Source organism: Strix aluco, chromosome 5, assembly GCF_031877795.1.
Source record: "Strix aluco isolate bStrAlu1 chromosome 5, bStrAlu1.hap1, whole genome shotgun sequence".
NCBI lineage: Eukaryota > Metazoa > Chordata > Aves > Strigiformes > Strigidae > Strix > Strix aluco.
The window spans coordinates 17245619-17269474 of NC_133935.1; the positions used below are offsets into that span (position 1 = coordinate 17245619).

At 44.7% G+C, this 23856-nt stretch overlaps 1 protein-coding gene across 3 annotated transcripts in view; it reads right to left on the reverse strand.

Annotated features, from left to right (window-relative positions):
* IQSEC3 (IQ motif and Sec7 domain ArfGEF 3) overlaps nucleotides 1-23856 on the reverse strand; it is a 107740-nt gene that overhangs the window by 35106 nt on the left and 48778 nt on the right. For all 3 annotated transcript variants that reach the window (XM_074826190.1, XM_074826193.1, XM_074826192.1), the window contains exon 3: nucleotides 5925-6213. In XM_074826190.1, coding sequence (XP_074682291.1) covers nucleotides 5925-6213 — 289 coding nt within the window. The remainder of the gene's footprint in view (nucleotides 1-5924; nucleotides 6214-23856) is intronic.

A 23856-nucleotide genomic window follows, 5' to 3' on the forward strand; every position in this document is an offset into this window, starting at 1 on the left:
CCCTCCTTAGTCACCTTAGGAAATACTCTCAGGGAAAGGAGAAACCATTCAAAAAAAGGAAAGAATAGTTAAATTTTAAATGCAGAAAATGCTGGCTTGATCATAGGAGCTAGTGAGAAACATCAGCTTCCATAGAAGTTAGTGGAGGCTGGTTTTGTTCAGTGTCTTTTAAAAAGCACTCTGAATCCCAAAGTGTTTTCCTTTCTGATATCTGAGTTTTTCAGGTGTCAGCCAGCAGTGAAATGAAAACTACCCAAGAAAAGGAAGACTCTCAGTTTTGAAAGGTAAAAAATTCTAATTTTAAATGTTGAGACAAGATATTAAGAACAAGTAGAAGGAGGATTTACTTCTTACTGAGCTGGTAACAACAAACACACATCTAAAAACATACACACACAGCTAAGTGGCATCTCAACCAGCTTCAACAAAGCAAGTATGTATGGTAATTTCTCTTCCATAGTCTAGTGTTTATACTTCCTGGTAGTTCCCCCACTCTTCCTCTGCAGCTGGGTCTTCACTAACATGCTACGGGAGAATGTTAGATGACTTGGTTCCAGTGAGTGACTGACAGAGGACAAGGGGGACAGTGTGAAGATGATGATGGATGATGGAATTGAAGAAAAAACAAAAGGATGAACTCAAAGTACCTTCACTGAGGTTTTGGCTGAACTATAAGCTAAACTCTACATTGTTGGCACTTCACAGGGCAGAGCACAGGTGCAGACTGCAGAGTTTATATGTGTGTGTGCACATGTGGAAAAGCCAAAAAAAGGTGAACTGCAGGACTGGGAGTGCTGGTAAAATCAGTCCTAAATTAACAGAAGATTCACTACATCACTCATGTGGTGAGTATGAGCTCATTAGCAGATCCAAAGGATGAGTTTTACTGACTGCATCCTTATCCCCAGACACATACTACTCGCCCGTCACCATGCCACGCTGGCCCAGTACTCACAGGATGGACGAGCTCACAGAAGATCTGAGTTTAAGTGCAAACATTTCTGTAGCCAAAGCAAGACTGAGGTATGTGCCTCAGCTCGCAGAGTCATGTCATATCATCTGCTTCCTTCTTCTTTTCCTTTTTTGTAACACTACGTAAGTTGCAGATAAAACCATCAGCGACTGATTTAGGTACAAGTGAAGGCCTAGAATGACAGCCGTGAGAAGTGTAAATCACCTCTGGCATCTTTCCAATACTAACTCCTCTGCAAGTAGGGGAAGACAATATGACCATGGGTGATGACAGGACCTCAGTCATTCTGTCCCTGCACTGGTATCCTGGCTGCTGGCATAACTACAGAAGGCCTTACCCACTGGCACCCCATTACCCCTAGCGATCCTGCTGCACTGGATGGGACGTTGCCATTTCTGGAAGGAAGTGTGTTGAGGGGCACATCCTTTCATATTTCCCTCTCTGGAAATGAGGTAGGGACCCTTTGCCTTGTGCTCAAACATAAGTTAGGCTTCCGTTTTCTGTTTGCCTTGCTCTTGAATTCACATCTGTCCAAAGCAAGCATCAAAACCCAGCACTAAGAAGTGCTAGCAATATGCTTAGCAATGGCATTGGCCACTGCAGTTGTAAAAGCAGCTGGCTCAGACTTCTGCTTATCCTTAACTAAAAAAACTTTGGCCTAATACTCGCCCTGCTGCCCTCCCAGAAAGGGTCTGCAGAACTGGTGCTAAAAATCAACCACACAATGATTATGGATTCAGGTGCATTTACCACAAGACATGTCAGTAGGCTTTTTGGATAAACAAGATCTCTGCTTATCCCCAGAGTCTGATGGCAGGAAAGAGAAATACAGGGACAAAAAGAGATTCTGGGTAGCAAGCAGAAGGGTTTTGCTGGGGTTCTTTGTCGTTCTTTCCAAAATTACCATCTTAAATCCCACCATGAAACCAGCACTCCTGTCACATCTCTTCAAAATTGACCATCCTGGAAAGAGACTGAGCAATCCTTTGGTCCTTCCCTTCAGGAGGAAGGCTCATGCAGATAAATGCAAATTAAACCAATAACTTGCACAGGCCCAACCCAGGCAGTTATTACTGACAACTGACGGTGAGCACTTAATATATCTGGTTGATGAAAATGTAGAGCTAATTGTGTTGGTAGGGAAAAAGGAACAAATGGGAGGGACAGACACAGATATCTGAGGGACAGAATAATAGTAAAATGCAAAATAAGGCAGAAGCAAGAGCCTTATAATTATCTGAGGTTTTCAAGGAGGTGACAGCCATTCTGAAAACATGAAATTCATATACTCTGATCTTATTAGGGCCAAGACAAGATGTCATTGCTGATCTGAAGTAAAAGGCCAGTTTATCTCATGCAAGGACAGTTCCCGAAAAGGCACTTTAATAACTACTAAGAGGAGAGATCCTTCCAAAAGTCTAAAGGAACGGTGCAAGCTGTCAGTACCTTGATAAAACATCACCAGCTTTTTGCAGTCCATTATCTCAGTCCTCCCAAAGGGCTACGGCATCAAAGAGCAGAACAAGATGTAAAGTGAGAGGACTCCCAACCTAGTCTGTTCTCCAGCTCATACAAGGTGTGTAAGGACAGGTTCTGCTATCCTGCCCTGTCCAAAGCAAGGGGAGTCCTACAGTGTCTTGGAGCTGGGATAACAAGGACCAGGGACTGGTTCAAAGGATGCTTGAGAAGACTGGCAAAGCCAGAAGCAGCACCCCCATAGAGAAGTGCCCTCTCCACCCTTGCTTGGTAGGAGTGGGTTTCTGTCTCTCTCTCTTTGATGTAGCCCAGCCATTTACTGTTTACTGATGTCTAAGACATTCACATTTGCTATCAGGTCAAGCTAACTGACACTCCAGAGGAATTAAGGGTTTCACACAGCTGTGGCCTGTTTTCTTCCTCTCGAGGGGAGGAAAGGGCATCTATTAGCACCACAGCAGTCACAGGTAATAGAGATGTATGTCTGGCTTGCTGGAGGAACCTTCTCTTCCCATTTGAGAGGCGAGAAAGGCCAGACATGATTGGCCTTCTCTCACTCCTAATAAACCCTATGAATCACAAGTAATTGCCTACTTAAAGCTACTCTTCTCCAGGGAATGATCCGACAGCCGGCGCCAAAGGAAGGGAAAAGCAGGAGGGGGGTCAGGGGGATTTCAAAGAATAATTAGCTTAATACATTTCTGGGCCTCAATATGAACACTCAGTCTGAGAAATTCAGGCCTTGTAGCTGAATTAGAAATGGCTGGGAAATATCCATTGCCATCAGGGATTGCACATGAAGGAAGCTTTAACAAGGTCAGCCTAAGGCAAGTCAAAGTGCCAGGCCTGGATATGGCCAAACATTTGAGGTGCACACCCCATGGATTTGTTGCCCATAGGCATAAATTCATAAATCTGCCAGGAGAGAATGGTCCTGACCTTATTCTCAGTTAGCACTGGTTTTCCACCCAGCTTGCCACTGACCATGGTGGCATGCCACCATGTTAGCAAGAAGAGAATCAGGCTCAGTGACAGAATCTGAGTCACTCAAGTCAATGTATGCATTGTAAAAAATAAAAAAAAGACATACCAAGCATACATGTTCTCTATCACCCATTCTTAACAACTCTCCCTCCCACCAACCTTTCACAATGGAAGGCCATTGCTATAAGGGCCATGTGTTAATGGGATGTTTTCCTTCATCCATTGGACATCTGCCACCCTTCAGCACAGCAGAAGAGTATGTACAACTGAAAGTGTGCTCCTCTCTCTTGTGATCCCCTCTATTTTCCCAACATTACAATAGAGTCTAAACACGAGGGAACTAGTCTAAACACGAGGGAAATTTAGCACTTGAGTTTCCTTTCCAACCTCCCAGCACAGTGTACTTCTGCTCTGCACACTGTCAGCATACTCTGTTTCACAGGATGGAGAGCAAGGAGAGCCATGACCCCACTCACCAACCCTCTAGTATGGTGCTGAGGGGCAATGACTGGTAGATAACCTGCACCTCCAAGCCCTGCAGAGGAGACTGTACACTACTCTCCTTCCTTACCAGCACTCAGTTCTCTCCCGAAAGGTAAATGTGACTTCAACTGCACTGTGAGACTAAAAATCTCTCCTTCCACCTGTTTTTCTTACTGTAAGTTCTATTAAAGTGTTACAGTTTGTGCTATGACTAGGGAACTACTGGGACAGTGCTGTGAGGGTCCTATCACCCTTATTCCCACTCAAGAGAACTACCTGACAAGTAAATTGATAGGAATACCTATGAAGACACATACTAGAGTGCAAGACTGGAAGAATTAATACTCTTCACTCCTTGAAAATCTCCCCTTCAGGAGCTGAAGGCAATCCACTAAGGACACCCATCAGTCTGGAGGATCACACATACTATAAGCCCCCTTTGCTGTGAGAAAAGTGGTTTCACCTGTAAGATAGGCTAGGTCCCTGCAAGGTCAGTACTGCAAGGCACCAGAATTTAATGAACGAGCATCTAACATGTCTCTGTCTCACATGCATCCAGGGCAGGTCTGGCCTCTGCTGCAAGAACAGTGATACAACAACATGACCTTAAAGCTAAAATAACACAGGGCAGATACTCCCCAGGACAAATCAGAGCAGCTCTAGGACATCGAGGAGGCTAAGCCCATATATATAGCAGCAAGATCTGGCCCACCCTGAGGATATGTCACATTAGTTTGTGAAGCCAGTTAATTAATCTCTCTTGTTTCTTTTCCTGGTGTGAAGGAAGAATTCTGTCCAAGTTGAGTATGCAGTATTTTAGGAAGGACAGAGCTAAAGAGCCAAAGTCTCTCTTCTGCTCAGGAATTTATTGGGTCATTGATCTGACATGTGCTTAGGGACAGTAGCAATACCTTGAGGGAAGTGGCAGAGAGATGTCACAGAAGCAGCAGCTTCTTCTGGGGGAACCTCATTAGCTGAGACCCTTCATCTGCAATAGCACAGCTCCCACCAAATTCTCCCACTGAATGTAACGTGGACACTGTCACTAGTGTTTGCTTGTCCTCCTCATCTCACATACTGCAGGATCTGCATATCAAACAGCCTCTGATTGAGCTGCCATCCCAGCAAAAGTCAGAAATTATTCTTTAGGTTTTAGTTTGCACAACAGCTCTCCTGGGCTGCAGAGATGCTGGGGGTAGCATGTTCCACCTCATTACCTTTGAGTGAGGAGGCCAGCTGCTATTAGCCCCTGTCCCAATATCCCCTGCTGGGAGCCCATCAGGAGATGCAGCTAGAGGTGGGTACACTTGTGGTCTGGAGCTAGGCTGTAGCCTCAGGCACAGGAGGCAAGGCTCGCAACTTCAAGGACTGAATCATTTTCTCTCAGCCTGGTAAACCTGCCTGTCTTTTCGGCATCCATCGCTGGACTGAAGGCAGTGATGGTAGCAATACACGAACATTGTGGTAGATACTGTGCAGGACACTCATTGAATAAAGCCCACTTCCCCTGAAAGCTCATGCTTTGAAGAGGCTAATGCAGAAGTGTACTGGGGGCCTGCCCAGAGAGATCCAAGAGGGCAAGATGGCTCTTGGAGACCTCTCCCATGAGGGAGGTTTTCTGGGACAATCAGTTGCTGGGAGCCCTACAGGCACTGTATGCTTGTAAGCAAGGCAGTATCTCTGGATGCCACTGTTCTTGACTGCCCGCAACCCATCTCTAAGCCTACAGTCACAACTGAGTATCTGGGTCCGTTTTGGACCACAGAACCCAGGCAACAAGGAGCAGAGCCTAGCAGCTTTGGGTGAAAGGGTGTCACAGTCAGAGGTGGGGAAGCTACTTCCTCCATCAGCCCCACATAGCCAAAGGGCCAGGCCTGCTCAGGCAGGTCAAAAGCTCAAGGTGAACAAAAGGCTAAAGTATTTGCTGAAAGATGTCCCACCACAGTGCGAATGCAGTCCCACCCACCCCGTCCCCTTCTCCCACAGCCTGAGGAGGAAGCCTCTGTACCTGTTTATTCTTTAGGTCAAGGGAGAGCTCATAATCGGAGGCAGCTGCATGGGAACACGAGGCCGTCCCTTTGCTGCGCTGCACTCTCACTGGGGAGCCCGTGTGGTGGAGGCTCGCCTTCTGCACCAGAGGGGAACACCCCGCTGCCTGCTCTTCTTGGAGCTCCGCATGCTGGGCTTTTAGCGTCAGGGTGTCGGACCTGCCTTCCTGGCCACTCTGTCTGCCGGCCTCCTTCGGATCCTCCGTTTCACACACGGCTTTCTTGCTTGTGGAACCGCTGGGATCGTCACTGTGAACAAAACGCAACGTTTCGCTTTTTTTATTTGCTTTTATTATATTTTATTTATGATTATGTTTATTGTTGTTCGCTATACTCATTCACTGAGCTGCGTTTTAAATGTTTAGGGAGCCTGGGCTGTGAGGGGTCTCTCTTAGTGACTAGTAGGTTGATGCAGACAAAGCCCTGATCCCTCCCTCCTTAAGAGCAGGTACCTGTGCTGCACACACTGTATGAACCAGTCCTGTGATTGCTGGAGCTGCCTGGCTGCCTCTGCTCAAGGTACTGCAGTTGGAAGTGAGGGGACAAGGAGGGTGTCATGGCCTACTGACACCTGTCCTGCTCTCTGGAGCAGCTAGCATCTGGCAGTCACCCTTGTGCCCTTGCTGCCTATTGCTCAGCATCTCCCTGTGCATCCCAGAGTCCCATCTGGCATGGAGTCTGGATCCCAAGGTTCCAGTTTTCCCCTGGGGTTTCTAAGGGCATGTGGGAAATGGGGCAGGGGCAGCTGAATGTTGCAGAGTTTCCAGAGGAACTCTTGGAGAGCTGAGAGTATAAAGATGCAACAGAGACAGCCAGCCCTGAGATCCTGACTCCTTAAAGCCTGTCTGCAATACGGCCATAGCAGACTACAGAGCTTGAATGAAAGAAGTCGTTTCTTTCTGACCCACAGATTGCTGTGCCATTGAGATCTTGTGGAGAAAGAAAAACACTCTTTTCTCCTGTCAGCCACAGCAGTAATTGTGTGAAACCAGGGCCTGACAACAGTGCACTCTGAGAGAGCTGACATGTTGCTCCAGACAGGATGGGATTAGCATATGTCTGATCCATTGAAGTGCTGAGGAAGTCTGTTGTTAACCTCTCCTGCCAAATATTTTCCAAAATCATCCCATTTCAAACAAGATTTTGGTATTCTGGGGGACTGTTTGAACCATGGGAGTGATTGCTTGTTACATTAGTCTCCTTCCAATGGCTACACAGGAATAAGTTAGGATTTCCAAGAGTGCAGGCCAGTCTGCATGGACTCTGCATAGACCCATGCACTGGATACACCAGACACAGCTCCACTGGTTTCCAGGGGATGAGTATTTAGCTGAGAGCAACATCTAGTTTTGGAAATAATTACTACAGAACCAATGTATTTAATTCCATTGAAACCAAGGATGTGTACTGTCTCACATATTTAAACACCATTAAATTATTTAATTCACTTCTGAATCATATTTCTTTTACTTGGATTTGCTTCATGTACAACCAGTTCTGCTGTCATCTAGATAAGAAAACATTTGGTGATTGGTGTTGTTGTCAGAGCAAAATCAGGGAAGTTAGATATGATTTTCTGTAGTGCCCAAATTACCTTGAAGCATTTAAGTCTCATGTTCAAAAGTGCTGTAAGCACTTAAGAGACAAAGTCTTCTAACCGTAAATAGACTTTGCCTCCTAAGCCTTGGAGCACTTTTGCATACTTACTAGTACTTTAAAAAGGAAGTTTATTGTCTCCAATGGCGGCTCTTCTGTTCAGTAGATTTAACAATCAAGCTTAAAAATATTCCCACAGTTTCTAAGAGGGTTCCAGATCTGATGAGCCAAAGACAGTATCACAACTTCAGAACTAAGAAAGACGAAGGATTTAAAGGTAGAAAGTTTCTTCTTTTATACACATGCATGTAGTCACCAGTTAGACTTAAAAAATAAATTCACAGAAGAAACCAGTCTCTTACATAAGCGCTATATAATCAACTTTGTCAAAGCATATTAAAATGACATATCTGCATACTCATCAATCAGAAAACACCACTATTAAAATGAGGCATAAAACTGCTCTTTTAGGTTGTACACCTTATAAAATCTTTCCTTGTTCTATTCCTGATACTATACAATTGAACACTCTTTTTTCTATACCTAAAGACGTACATGTAAAGTATGTACCCATTTTTAACTCCTTCTGTTCTATGTCGATCTACGCTGAAGGAAACGTTAATAAAAGACTTTTCCCTCACAGCTCTCACTGTAATATTTTTATTGGCAGCCTCTGTTCTATCCGTTCTCATTTTAACCAGCAGAGCAGTAATTTTTATCCTCAGCTCAAGGGATGACCAGGTGACATAGATTTGATCACATTTTCATTGAAGTGCATGCCAAAAGTCTCACAAGTATTTCAGTGGGAGCCGGACTGTGCCCTACAAAGCAATTTCAGCTAGATGCATAAGCTCTGATTCAGCAAGACACATATCCCAAATTGCTCTGCTGAGTCAAGGCCACAGTGCACAGTGTGCTATGCAGACTTTCTTTAGGGCAGATCAGGGCCTGAGGCAGTAGACTAGAGAGCTAGTTGACTTCCCCTGGAGCATGAATGGACTCTAAATGCCAGCAAATATTCCCTGACATGATGGTCCTCTAAACACTTGCACATACGCTTAACTCTGTTTTTCTGAAGACCTCCACTGACTGCTTGTAGTAGAACGTGAAGTGTGTGCATAAGAGTTTGCAGCATTCAGGCCTGTTGCTCTGTAAGACTGTACATCACCTCTAGTGTATGCTACCTATTTGGTTTTCTGTCACACGCAGTTTAGAGTCTGAGTGAGTAACATTCATAATGACAGGATATCCTGCATGCACTGCTAATATAGAAGAAAAACCAGCAGGCTTTTGTAGAATCACAGAATAACCTAGGCTGGGAGGGAAGGCTGGAGGTCTCTATTCCAACTCCCTGCTCAAAGCAGGGCCATTTTCAAAGACAAATAAGGTTAATCTGGGCCTTCTTCGGTCAACTTTTTAATATCTCCAGACATGAAGATTCCTCAGGCTCTCTGGAAAGCCTTGTCAGGGCCCTTAGTGCACTAACAGACCTTAATGGCCTGACCAGCCTCATCTGGGGTGCCTACAAATATCCCCTGCACAGTTCCCCCTTTTCAGCCCAGCCCAGAACAGTCAGTCCTCACCCCAGCAACACTGTAAGAGTGTTGGTCTCCAGCTCTGCCTTCCCCTTTCCATGGCCTTCCCCTTTCCATGGCCATGGACCGACTTGCTCTGGACTCTGACCTGCAGACTGACTCCCCAGCTTGACGTTGGACCTGCCTCATCACCATGGACCCACCTGTTGAACCCAGACTGGGCTGTCTGACCTTAGGTACCCTCAGTGGACCTGATTCTTATCCTGGCCAATGACACAGAGGATGTTGGACCAACCCAAAATGCTCAGAAGTCACCTTTAACCTCATTAGGCATTTAGGTTATTCCTCAAGACACAGGAGGCCCCTAAGACTGCAAGCACTAAGTGCACACATTCAGTCACAGATGTGTGAGAAGCAGCACCACCAAGCTCAGTGCTCCCACTCACAGTGAATAACTGAAGTCCCTAAAGACACTGTGCTAGGATAAGGATGTAAGCTAACCACACGTACACGTATAACCTTGCCTTCCTCCTCCATGCATGCTCTGAGCCCAGTCAATAAACCCATACAGAATGTATTGTGCTTATGCATGGAATTTTCTGAGAGTCAAAACTTGGTCAAATCAAAATCAGATTCCACTGAAGCACTCAAAGGCATTTTTCAGCTAGATGTTTTTATGCTAAATATAAACTTTTTAACCCCCTGCTGGTTTGGCTGTTGTGCTGTTCAGAAAGCAATAGCAAATACTCTTGCTGAAGTGGGAATCGTTTCTACATGCTCTTTTGTGAAAAAAAATGGCTGAACCACTTTTACTTAGTGAGAAAAAAAATCTCCAAAACAATATAAACCTATTTCACCTTTAGGCAAGACATCAAATTTCAGCTTCAGCTGGTAAACTTCAGTGACTTATAAGCAGTGGAAAAAAGGGGTAAAGACAGAGTTTACTTAGCAGCCTGAATATTAGCATGACAGCCCTATGGTTACACTTACCACTCTATTCCTCCCAGGTTTACTCCCATCTTGAACCTGTTTCTGAGGAAATGGTATGGGGAGGCTTATTCTCTCTTGTCCAGTAGCAGCAACTGATGAAGCTCCCATATGAGAGACAAAATGCACTGCTAAAGATCAAAGCTGATGCTGCAGTGAAATATAGGCTAAAACCTTAACGATCCTGATCTCCCTCTGTCCTGAGTGACACAGTTGGTTTGCATTGTGTACTGGGTCTGGCTGAGCCGGAATTGGTTTTCCCCTGTGGCAGCCCCCATGGTGCTGTGTTTTATGCTGGGAGCTGGCAGGGTGCTGATAGCACACTGGTGTTGTGGCTACTGCTGAGTAGTGCTTACACAGCACCAAGGCTCTTTCCGACATTTCCCCCCCACAGTGGGATGGGGTGGGCAAGATCTTGGGAGGGGACACAACCAGGACAGCTGACCCGAACTGACCAAAGGGATATTCCAGACCATATGACGTCTGCTCAGTATAAAGCTGGGAGAAAGGAGGAAGGGGGTGGGGTCACCCTTGGTCCTCTGAGGCAACCACTACACTTATTGGAGCCCTGCTTCCTGAGAAGGCCCGACATCGCCTGTTCATGGGAAGTAGAGAATAAATCTGTTTTCTTTTTTTTGCTTCCGCGCGCGGACCTTTGCTTCGCTTTGCTTATATTAAAACTACTGTTGTTTTACCCACAAGGGTTGTGGGGTTTTTTTTCCTATCTTATTTTCTTTCCCCTCTTTGTCCTGTTGAGAAAAAAAAGGGGAAGGGGGGGGAGGTGATAGAGCGACTTGGTGGGTACCTGGCATTTAGCCAAGGTCAAACCACCACACATTGATAGAGCACAGTTTTTGTTAGTAAGTGAAGACTCAGAAGCTTTTATAATCATACTAACAAAAAAAACCCCAACAGTAAGAAAAGTAAGTAGGGCAAGAATAGACATTACAGCATGGAAGATCTAGGGGGAAAAAAATGTTATTAAGTAAATTATGGGGATCCACTGGTTTTCCCTTGGCCAGTGAGCAATCAACCTCCCTGGTTGTGGGATGAAGGAAGGGAATGGAGCTATTACACATTCTGTTTCTTGGATAAGAAAATTTTTCTAACTACTTGTAATAATTGAAAGTCCCATGCAGAGTCCAAGGTGTGAATCCCAATGTCCTGGCCAAACTCCAACCAGGTTAATTTAGTTCTGTATCCCAGTGTCACCCCTGCAGTTTCAACTGTAATCAGCGTTCTTTACTTGCTGTCCTAAAGTATCATATACCACCATCTTTCACAGTTTTTACAGCTACTCTTGCATGATAAATGAAGCAATTTTCTGCTAGTCATTCAATCAGGTAGGGAAGGTTTGTAATGTCTTTGAATTCTGTTTGATTGAAAGTTGTAATATTAATGTAAATCACTTGCAATCAGATAAAAAAGGAAGACTACAAATTCAGCTGTTCTGTTCTTCCTAGTTGTTCCTACATGACTTTTATGACCCATAGCAACTAGCTTAGTCATTATTACAAATAGATTCCATCTGCTGTAGAAAACATCTCTCATGTTTCAGGTATCTCCTGCTACTCTTGCACTGCTGACTTGTATACACCTGCTGCAGACAGAAACCAGTTTTATTAACAAAGATGGTGTCTACAGACAATCTGACTCAGGGCTTATATGAAATACTACAGCTAGTTTAGCATTTCAAAACAGGGATATCAGGCTTCTGGGCTGAATCCTAGTGTTTATTTCAAGAAAGCAGGATGGTGTAAAAGCTGTCACTGAGACAATTAAGCTGGGCACCCATAAGTATTTTTGTCTAGCATGGGTAAGCAAGACTTCTGATATTTAGCTTCTATGTGCAGATTTCTCAAGAAGATTTTCTACAAGGAGTACACTGAGGGAAGAGTGTAGGGAGATGATAGAGGAAAAATGGTATTATGTAGAGCCTTTTTTTATTACTTTCTTTTTTCTTCCTTCCTGATATTTTGGAAACCTAAAGTCCAAATCAGTGATACTAAATTATCAAGGCAGAGAAGCCCACCTGCCCATTCCTAGTAGTATCAGGTCCCCATGTCTGTACAGAGCTGTTGTATCACACTCTGTCCCAGGAGAGATTTGACTGCTTTTCAGTTCCTACAGTATCAGGATAGTGCACTTCCTTGCATACTCCATACACACATTTCCAGCTTGGCAAGGATCTGTGCTTCTGTCAGCTGTGGAGCTGAACCATGATTATCTGTTGGATCTTGACTGTCAGGCTTAAACATTCCCATACCTGATGACTTGAGAAAGAACATGCAGCCCCTTCCCCCCCAAATTTTCAAAACAATTTCAAGCTAGACCTGTAGGCAGGAACACAGAAGTTGGATGCTCCAAACATTACATCCTGCTGTCAAATACCAGAATTAGTTCGCAGTCTAAGAGTAATTTTCAGAGTGCTCAGAAAGGTGTTTACAGGGTAGCTGAGTGACTAAACAGGGCTTTAGGACCAGGAGAACTACTCTTCTCAAGGACAGTAATGTTAGTCCTGTAAGAAATTAAAACTGAACTTTCTGAATGATCACTCCAGAGCTACACAGCTCCTATGTGGTCAAGACACAAAACTCATCTCTTTGCTCCTACAAGAAGAAAAATTATTGCAGATAAATAAGAGCAATAACAGAGTAACAAAAATAGCAATGGCTCCCTCTGGACTTGGACAGCGGTGTAAGAAACCAGTCACTCAAGAAGAGGATGCTCATATACAGGTATAGTGGTTATGCAAAAATATCTAAATAATTGGATAGGAGGAAGCTATGGGTGTGAGGTGTAGCACAAAAGTGCTACAGAGGCTGATCTCACCTCTTCTTTGTGTCCCTGTGTCACTCCGGGAGAAGATCACATTGCCGTTTCCCATGTGTAACTTACCAAACACTTTCTTCATGGTATTCAAGGTCAGTGTGCAGGACTGTGACTTGTAACTGAGGTAAAGACTACATGGACAAGGACCACAGAAGTTTATGAATCCATTTCACAGAGGTCCTTATCAGGATCAGTTGCTTATTATATATATGCTGCTCTAAAGTGCTGTAAGCGATTAGTATTATCATGGCCTGAGAGCCATATAAGACTTCAAAGTTTCAGAGAGGTCACAATAAAAAACCCTTACAAAGTGCCATATGGAGAACTAGAAAGAGGTCACTAGCTAATGCCAAGAGAATGGAGTGCAGACCCCAATATGCAAGAACCTGTGCTCCCTCTGTCTTAAGACATTTCAGCATTTCCCCTGTCCTCTCTGCTCTCCCTGCCCGGAAAAAAAAAAATAAATCAGTTGCTGAGTTAGCAGGGTCCAAAGTGCCTTTTCAGTTTATTTCATTTCAGTGTTCCCTGAGGACACCCATAACATATGGTGAATGGGTTGATCAGAATTCAATGAAAAAAAATGGCTGAGACAGGCTTGGTAATATATTATGGGATCTTTTCAAGGTTCAGAGATTTCTGACATCCTGGGAGTCTGAGTGCAAAATAATTGTTTCTGATTTGCTTTAAAGTTCAGGTTTTAGGGTGACTTGGAGTCACTGCTCTCTGGGAGCATGCTGAAAATGATAGAAGGCAAAAGTATCTCCTGCCAGAGAGGCAAGGAACTTGGAACTTGATCTTGGCAAATCATCCTCTGCCAGCCAAGCTGCAGCTTTCTCAGACAGTCTCCCCCAACACAGATAAATATAGGAACAAGATTCTGATTTTGTCTACATTCACGTAACACCTTGCAAAGCAGTGGCATCAATCCATCTTCTCACACTAGTTTTACCCAAGAGGAATTAATGATAATTAGCCAAGCTTATTACCCATCCCAGAATATATTACTTGTTTCATAAAAAGGCTGGCACACACACCTGTAAAATAGATTTGACAGTACAGTATGGTAAATATATTAGAAATCAATTAAATTTAACACCCTTTAGCACAGACTGAACCAGGCAACATCTTTTCAACATTGCGTATAGTGGTTTTGGTGAGATGTATATTAAGCAGACAGAAAATGTAATAATACTAGAAAATGCCTCATGTCCCACAGGGTCCAATGTGCCAAAGTCAAGGCCTCCATTTCAGATTTGGTACTTAAACAAGATTCCTACGTGCTGTGAAATTCCCATGTTGTGGTGGTGATGTGCCTCTTGCTACAGAACAGCACTACAGGAGCTAAACTTTTCTGATGCATCCCATGCCCCCGTGGTGCAAAGGTGATTGCCCAGGTGTCAGTCTGGGCTGGCTGCCTGTCTGAGGGCCAGGCTCTTCATGACTAACTTCAGTCACCTGAGGACTAGGATCTCTGCTTTTTCATGGAGACACACAGGCTCCTCCAGAGGGTGACTTGGAACAGCTAAGGCAGCTCCAACTGTATGAGAAGTAGTGTTTGTGGTGCAAGGCTGGTCATGCTGAGTGGTGCGGTTGTCACAGAGTCTTTTTCTTGTAGTTCCTAGGTGTGTCTGGGTGACACCTCAGAATGACTTAGGTCACCTCTCTGGCACACCCCTCCTTCCTCCTCCTTTCCTGGCCATGCCTCCTGTTTCACCAGCATCAGGAGCACAGTGCTCAGCTTAGGAAGTACAGCCCCTTTCTCAGTTGCCCATCACACCTTGGTGCTTGACTCCCCAGGCTGGTTGCTGTGCTGTCTCTGCAGGTTAGACTAGGAGGAGATCCCACAGCCTGTCACTGCAGAGGGGGTTACTTGTGGCTGTGTCAAACAGGGCACTTGTGCTTATCACTGAAGTGTGAAAAGCACCAAGTGGACAGTGAAGGCATAGGGGGGCCCTGCTCTGCAGGGTTTAATTACTTTTACTTTAACCCTCGACCTCTCTTGCCTCTGCAATGTTTGGTAAACACGACCTTTTAGAGAAGGAAAAAACAGATGGCATCCTGCATTAGTGTAACTGCCCGCTCAGCACCCCGGGAAAGAGAAACTTGGCTTCTCAGCAGCAGTCTTTCTGCCACTTCGACTCAGATCTCTTGGCTCTTCATCCCTGAGGCAGGTTTGAACATCACCAAATTCGCTGACAAAAGCCTGCTGGTGCAATCATGCAGAAGATAGAATTTCACTGCTAAAATGAGATGAATTCAGGGCTGGGAGGCAGCAGAGCCTCTACAAGGCAAGGAAACCTTGCATATCCCCTCAGCCCGTTGCTCTCCTATTCCAGCTGTCTGTGAGCTGGGTGAGGAACACAACTCTTGGCATTTTATAGACCTAGGCAAGGGCTTCCATGGTCTTCTTTTTCTACCTGTTGTGACAGACCCTAGGTTGGACTGCACCTCTGGGTTCCTTCCTAAGGGATTGGGGTAATTGATTTCTGAAGGCAGTGAGTGAGGCGCTTCACAGGAAGATCTTCATGTAACACAGATAAATTTTGTTTCTGTACTCAAGTATCACCTCAGTTATTTAATCTCTTGTGATCACTGCATCCCAGTAGAAGGCCACTGCTTGTGTCAAACCAAGGAGAAGGAAACCCAGTCCTCCTCAACATAAAGGGTAACACAGCCTCAAATCACCATCCTCAATACAGACAGTCCATACACCATTCACCAGCTTTAGGAAATCAGATACGATCCAGATTTTAACTTTGCCAGTGTGTTCAGATCTAGAGTTTTGGGTTGGCCTATGGCTGAAGACCAAGATAGAAACAGCATGGTTAGCATTCCTTCCTCCTTTCCCCAATCCAGTGACCACCCCCACAGCCTTATGCAGCAGGCACAAAGCTCTACTTTTTCAAGTTCTAACCTATTTTGTCACTGCTGCTTCACTCACACTCTGATCCACTTCATGTCACTTCTCTTCCCTGAGGCCTTATTCCCTTTTATCTCTTTCTTCATTCCCATTTGGAAAACAGGATGTCTTAGCAGCCTCCACATTTGGTCATACAAACTCATATTCTCCTAGGGCCACTTAAACTTTTCTTCCCTATGAGGAATGAAAATTATTCCCATCTATATACTTCGTACTCAGACACAGACCTTTTGGGGCAAGATCATTAACAAAAATCGGAGTTTGCCTTGACCAGGCAACCAATCCTACTGTGTTGTTGAGCAGAACTATGGCTGGTGCTAAATGGCATTATGCCATGGATTGCACCAAAGTCAGTGGCAGATCTAGCCAAATATGCTATATTTTAAGACAATATGTAACATGCTTATCAGATCCAGTTGTGCTGTAACAGCACAGCAATACTTTTCACAGTGCCATTCTGCACCATCCATTTCTGTGCATCTTGACCTACTACTCTCACATTAGTGTATTCTGGGAAATTAGAGGCATCTGTTATCTTTTGCCAGTCACCCCAGAAGACATGTACCAGCAATGTGTACATAGGGTAGCCTATCCCCATCTTCCCTCTTTCCTCAAAAGATGGAATGAGAGAGATTGCAGTCAACCCCAATACACAGACAATAATAACAGCATCATAACCTGTTTACAGGAAATCAGCAACATACCAGTGTGGGACATGACAAAGGTGGCACTGGGCTCTAGTCACTAGGCAAATACAGTTCCCAGTGGGATGACAGTAGTCTGTGTATGGAAAGAACCAAAGTGCCAATCAGAGATGGAACACAGTTCCAAATGGTGTGGCCAGTTAGTTTCCTCAGTCTCAAAAGTAGAATCCCACTGAACTCAGCTCCTGTTTATGTCTTGATGCTTTTCCTCAGGATGATGTTTCCTTACAGAAGATGGACTAGTCTCCAGTTCTTCTGCAGTTTCTGAACAGGCCAGGTGACAGTCCCCAAAATCTCCCAACTTTTTTTACACTCTCTCCCTCAGCTATCTAGCTGTTCACAGAGCCCAGATAGAGCAGCCTGAGCAGCTGTATAGTGTGGTCCTCTTCAGCATCTCAGACTCTTCAGTTCTTCCTGGAGAATATGTAACCCTGCCAGGGCCACATGCAGAAGAAGGAACCCTGGAGCACCAACAAGCTTTTCCAAAAGGAAAGCTTATTTTGTTTGAGCACAGAGCCTGCCCCATGGGGGTGGTCAGAAGATGAACCTGCATAGGAGTGAGTTAGTGTTGCAGAGCACAGAAAATACAAAAGGCCTTTGGATTGACATCACACTATGAGAAAATGTGTAATAAAAGGCCACAGCCTCTTTGTTGTCACTGCCAAAGAATGCTGGCATGAACAGGAATATTCCAGCCAAAGGACCTGCTCATTTATCTCCTGTTCATAAATTCTTGTACCCTCCAGTTTCTTCTTTCAGTTACACCGGTGTTTAACTTCTGGCTTTTCCTGCTTCTTCTCTGGCATTCCCCTTCTCTCTACAGCATGTTTGCCATTCATTTTCCTTACAGTAGCACTGTTATCTTTGCTGGGGTGAGTCTGTCTCTCTTTCTCATTGGCTCTTTCTTCCATCTCTTTGCCTTATCTGTCTCTGCCTGGTAAGCCATAAACAAGTGTGTGGACAGAGGGTCCACAGAAACCACCTGTCAAGTTCAACAGAACACACCTTAGTGTACAAAAGATCTGGAGTGGCCTAATTTGGGGTGTGGGTGCATCTTGACTGATGCAGATCAGGTCAGATGATATCAGTAGAGGATTAGAATGAATGGTGGGAGCTCTACCACAGTCCATCTGCTATTACTTTATCAACCGTCTGTGCCTGTTTTCCAGTGCTAGATACAGGACTATTTCCAAAGCTGTCACAGCCTCTTCTCATGCATCTCTGTGGCATTATCACACAGAATACAGCAGGTGTTTATGCTGCATTCCACTGGTACCAAGAAGCTGTCACGTTACAGGCAGGGAATTCTCTGCAATACAGGAGACAGAACATGAGGATCATCTGAAATCCATGAGTGAATCACCTAGTATTAAAGCAACTAACTGATCTCAGTAGCTGTTGAAAGTGGTTCCCACAACTGTAAGGTAGGCTATGATTGATTCTCTTTCACTGACACTGCTGTGGCCCAAGAAATGTCACATCCTGTCACATGTGGGAGAAGAGTACCTGAATCCAAGTCTGAAGTCCTCTAGGGCAGGACCTATGTAAGCAACAGAAGCAACAAGGGAAAATGAAGGACTGGAAAATGTGTGGCCAGGCAATGGCTGGATATAGCTTCAGGCTCTCAGAAAACATGTGTCTGATGGGTATCCTTGCAGTTTCAAAAGAGGATACTTCAGATGGGTTTTCTTTGGCCTCTCTCTCCTGCCATCTTCCTCCTTCCTGAAGAAAGGTGTTGACAGAGGCAAACAAAACAACCAGTGTGACAGGGAGACTCTAATTTCTGCCAGAGATTTTTTTTTCCTTTTGAAGACCCCATCTATTCCTCACTTCCCCACCCTCACATTCCCCAAACTTGCCTGAAAGTGGCTGCAACAACTGTTGGAGAGAAGGAGCAGAGAAATACCTGTGTGGGAGTGCCAAAACGTCCTGGTGGATCTCCTTTACAGGACTGAGATGCTGCATCTGAAATTCACCTCCTGTTTCTTTCAGAAAGAGTCATTCCTCCCAGAAGAATTGCCACCTATACCTCCTTGCGAACTATACCTCCTTGCAAGACATTCCCAAGGTTGTTGGTAAGTATGATGTTAAAAATGTTCTCTAAAACATTTTTTGCTTATACTTGTGTTTCCATATTTACCCTAAATCTACAGGCACTAAATACCTTTGTGGTTCTGGACCTAGGCTCCTGCAAAGCAATTAAAGCTGCTAGTCCTAACTGTACAAAGCACCCATAAAAAGAGAGGAATCTACTCGCTCCCAAGTTTAGGAAGAGTTCAAATCTGGGTCTGGACATTACTTCTCTGCCACAACTCTGTGTCAGACTAAAATTAAAACTCTGACAACTGTAAGCCTGGCAAATATTTATGTGAACTTTGCCGACCCATCCCTGCCTGTTTGCTGTATCCCCACAACCTCCAATCATAGTATCTTGAACAGGATTAGTAAGTCTACAGGGAGGAAAGAGTAAGAACTAGATGAGCTGTTAAGAAACAGAAAAAATCATCTCTTCATGCCCGTGATCTCAATAAGGAAAAGAAATTAGAAGAGAGGCACAAACAGGATGTGCTAACAAAGCGGAAATGTTGTTCAAACTTCTCCTGTGTGTTTCCAAAAACAATGTTGTGGAGGACTTTAGCATGAATAAGAGAAGTCGGATTGAAGAGTTTTGTATATGAAGTCATCTGTCCTCAGAGCACACAAGGCACAGACCATGGTCGTAGAGGCTTGCTTTGCACTGGCATGTCCGGGTGCTGTAAGCCTTACCTGGAGTGCTCTCCATCAAGAATCAGAGGAAAATTCAATCTCTGTGGTCCACTAATTGTAGGAGCTTGCAAGTGACACTGCCAGTTGGGGGCCAATTAGTTAGAGTTGTTATGCTGATTTGTGTGGTAGGTTATAGATCTGATTTGATACAGACTAGAATTGTTACCATGTTTCTTCACACCTGGGCCAGAGCTATGGAGTACCTGAGCTGAGGGGAAGCACTGAGTTCCAGATTATATATCCAATATCCTGCCAGCAATCCTAAATCAGAAAGGCTAATTTCCCATTTCATGAACTGGATTTGCATTCTTTCTGTCAGGCAAGGTCAATCTTTTACAAGTTCAGACAAAATGTTGGGTAGCTCAGTTGTTTTTCTGTAATGCTTAAAGCATTATGGATACTGGTGGAAAATCATCATTTCCCACCTGTTTTTTACCAAGATGCTTCAGCAGTATCTAAAAGAAGAATTGACTTGGAGAGCAGTTCAGTTCTCATCAACTTCATAGACCTCAGCCTTAAGGGGTATTGCATTCACAATGCAAACAAGGTGTTGTGGATTTCTCAGGAGGATCTATACTGTTAGAGGACACAGAGTGGTCACTCTGTGGGCAAAGTGAGAGCTGTACTGAGAGGAGAAATGCTCCTGGACTACAGCAGTAGCCAAAGAGGGACATGATGCTGTGACTGTGCAGTGGATAATATTCATGGCTCTTTTGTGCCAATGCCTTCCAGTATGACTTCATAGGACAAAGAACAAACGCCTGTTCAGTGGAAACAGAGAGTTCAGGTAAAGAGACATGAAGAGTCAGAGACAGCAGACCTCCAGAAGTAAATTAAATCAGATTTTGGGTTTTAAACATGTGATGCTTAGGGTGTAGCATACTCTTATGCAGCTCAGAGAGCTGGGAAGAAAGATGTTTGAAGGTTTGACTTCAAAGAACTGTTCAAAATCTGTTCATCCACTTTTCACCCTCCCACATGCAAAAATGGAGCAACAAGCACAAAGGACCTCTTCCAGCAGGAACACATATTTCCATTTGAGTACTTTGGTTAAGTCAAAAGTGGGGCAAGAGGGAATTTCACCAGAACTGCAAGGAAGGCTGGCTTGGAGATGTAGCCAATGGCTTACATGTCTCCTTACCACTAATTGGTGCTGTGATGCCAGGCAGTAACCAATCTGTGACAGTGACTAATCCAGCAGGCACTTTAGAAATGAGTACACAGCTGTTTGAAGTCTAAACTATATTGAGTTACAATTTAATTGGTCTGTAATCATGAAGTAAACACTTGCCAGTTGCACTAATCGTGTTTCAACCCTGATCTAAGCAGCAGTCTCCCTACTGGAAAGTGAGAAAATGTTATGGGAAAATATGAGCAGAGCTTGCCCAACTTTTCCACAGGTGTTTCCATGGATGTTTCAGACCCTAGCCCTTCTGCTCAGTACACATCCAAGCCCTTCCAGAAGACTCTGTTCAGATCCCTGACCTCTCCTCTTCCTGGGACATCCCTTTGTCTCCTTTGACGTAAAAGCAAGTCAGGTCTCATCTGCACTTCTTCCAGATAGGAAGGACCTTCTCTCTCCCACAAACACAGGTGGAACATCATCCCTTCCCAAAGAGCTATCTGGCATCTGATCCTGCCCTTCACACAAATGTACCCAGATCCCCCCCAGTCTCCTTTGTGACATGATCCTTCAGCCTTCCAGTGCTATCTCCATGTTCATTGCCAAAGTGGACCTGCACCAGGTGCTTAAAGTTTTATGTAGAACTTTTCCCATCACTGGAGCAGAGGTGATTTTCTGCTGATTTCCTATTCAGCACTGCAGGCAAGCCAGAGGCAGGCTCCAAAAAGCCTATGAAAGGCAACTGAATGAATATACTGTTCCCTCCAATTGTGACTCCATCATTTCCTCTCATTACTCTAATAGAAACAAATCTTTCTCATCTCAGCCCTATTACCTCACACAAAAGAAAATGGTATGTAATCCTGTTAGAGCTGGGCTGCTGCTGGACACATTTTAAGGTCATTGTTCTGGGATGCCAGTCTCCACTGTGTGAGACTGGGAGAAATGGGAAATGCAATTACTAGGCTATTCAAATCCCTAGAATGAAGCCCTGGCGTTAACAGGCAGAAGCCAGCAAGAAAAAGAGCAGTTGCTTTATGAAATTGTAGGGTTTGGCTAAATCAGAGTCTAATTAGCACCTCAGTAAAGGAGCAGGGTTAGCTCCTACTGCCATCCATGGAGTCTCCTCATTCCCCTCAACCTCATCTTTGGCATCCCCAGCAGGAGCCCAACCTACAATATGGGTTATGGTCATGAAGCCAGTGGTGTACAAGATCAGTGCAGACAGTGGTGGTCCATGTCCATGATTTATACACTGCATTTTGAAATGGGGAAGCCTTAGAGTTCAGCAACAGGAATGTGCCTGCTGCTGCCATCACCTCATAATGTACTTTGGCTCTGAGCTTCTTGGGGGCAGATTCTGGGATCAAATCTGTCTCCTAATATTCATGGCCTACAGCACCAGTCTTGCTGATTGCTGCTGCAACCCAGCTAAGCAGCCAGGTGAGAAATTCACACTGTTAAAACTCACGGAACCCACAAGGAATTCGCATGCTGGAGGAGAGAAGGGGGCTAGCACTGCTTTGCTGAAGCAAAACAGAACAATATGAGTGGGAATAATTGCAACCACCTCATTGAGTTAGCTTCTACTGAGTGGTTAGACACTGACATGTTCCTAATCATTCCCATTCAGGTGAAGCCAAGGCATTTTTAGCTGGATGGGTAGCAAAGAAAAAGTCAGAAATCTTGCAGGACAAACATTAGGGAAGACCACACAAGAACAACAATGACCATCACAAACCACAAGCAGAGACAGACTTTTGTCCCAGACTGTTCCTGACAGCCGACCTCCTACTGTTATGACTTGTGTTTCCTTCTCCTTCTGCCCCACACTTGAGCTGTATGGCTGCTCTCGCTGGTCTCTCCTGCAGTCAGGCAGTACTCCTCTTACTGCCTTGATGTTCCTCTTTATCTTCACCTTCCCTGCTGTGTTACCCTCTTGCTGCTCATGTTCCCTCAGTCTCCTGAAGGATTTCTGTCCCACAAGATAAGGCTGGGTTCCTGCTGAAAGCAGGACCGTTCTTGCAGGTCCCAGAAGGAAGCAATGTGGGCTGATGTAAGGTTCCTGGTAAAGGAGGAGAAAGTAGCTGATCACCACTGGAGTCTCCAAGTCCCTTGAAGAGACGAGAGTCACTTCCCTGTTTATGCTCTTTATTAGTCCCTATTCTCTTTAATCGGCTTAAACTGATGAGCCGAGGCAGTGGTAGGGATCAGCTGGGCTGTTTAATTAAAGGATTGCAGCTCAGCCCTGCAGTTTGGGGGTTTGTGTAAATGAGCTGCAAGTACATTATTTAATCTGCTGCGCAGAGAGGAGTTGGGGCATTAATGAAGCAAACTCTAATTAAAACTAGACGGCTGATGGTTATTAGTGGCATCAGTTCTGACAGGATTTATCTCATTTAGGGAAACGCCTGATCATAGAGGGGGAAAAGAAATAATAAACCCGAGCTGGTTTGTCAAATTCACCACAGCATCACTTGTGATTCTCTGTCCATTCAGCGGTGCTCAGGAGAGCTGCACAGGGAGCCCCTGTGTCCCAGGCTCTCCCATCAGGAGCCCTGATGAGCTTATTTAGGGATATGCCTGGCTCACCCAGGAACTGATTGCCTATTCAGGCTGTCTGACCCACATATTTCAGTCTTGATTGACTTTTGTTCTGCCTTGGTTCAATGGGGAGCCTGTTCATGATTTGAGTAGGGTGACAGGCTCTGTAAATGATCTGATTAGCTTCTCCCAGCAGCATACCATTCCAGAGCAGCACAGCTATCAGGTATGGACATCAGCTCCATGGTGACCCTGTGTTTTTCCCTCTCTGCCATTTTTTTGTTCTCCTCACTGCATTGTATATGTAACTTCGGGTATGAAGGAAGCTTATGGCTGACTGCAGGACCCGGCAGAGGCTCAGAGGTGTTTTCTGGCCAGCATAAAGCTGATGGGTGAGTTTAATAGTCCTGCATGTGCTCTGCCTTTCTTCTGGCACTGTGTGGGAAGTAGAGCTCCTCTTCTCACCTGAGACAGTCACATAGAGAGATCACATATAAAAGCTGATCTGTTTCAAAAAGCAAAAATTCTGTGTGCCTGTTTCTCACCTTCAAATAGCTATGGTGGCTTCAACCATCTATATCTCTACATAGAATGTAGTGTCACACACAGACAAATTCAGGACTGCTATTGGGTTCTGGGGGCATAAGAAATGGAGAGGACAAAAGAAAGCCTTGGGAAAAAAGTAAGGAAAGCAGGAGGCCTGCAGAATGGGACAAGCTACAAAAGACATAAAATGGACAGACATAGACCAGTATGAGAAGCCCTTTAACTGGAAGCCCAGATGAAACATGCCATAGGGTTCTTTGTCATTCATCCCCAATTTTGACTTTCCTGGCTCAGACTCATCTTTGGATGCAACTTGCCAAAGTGGTTAAATTACTGAAA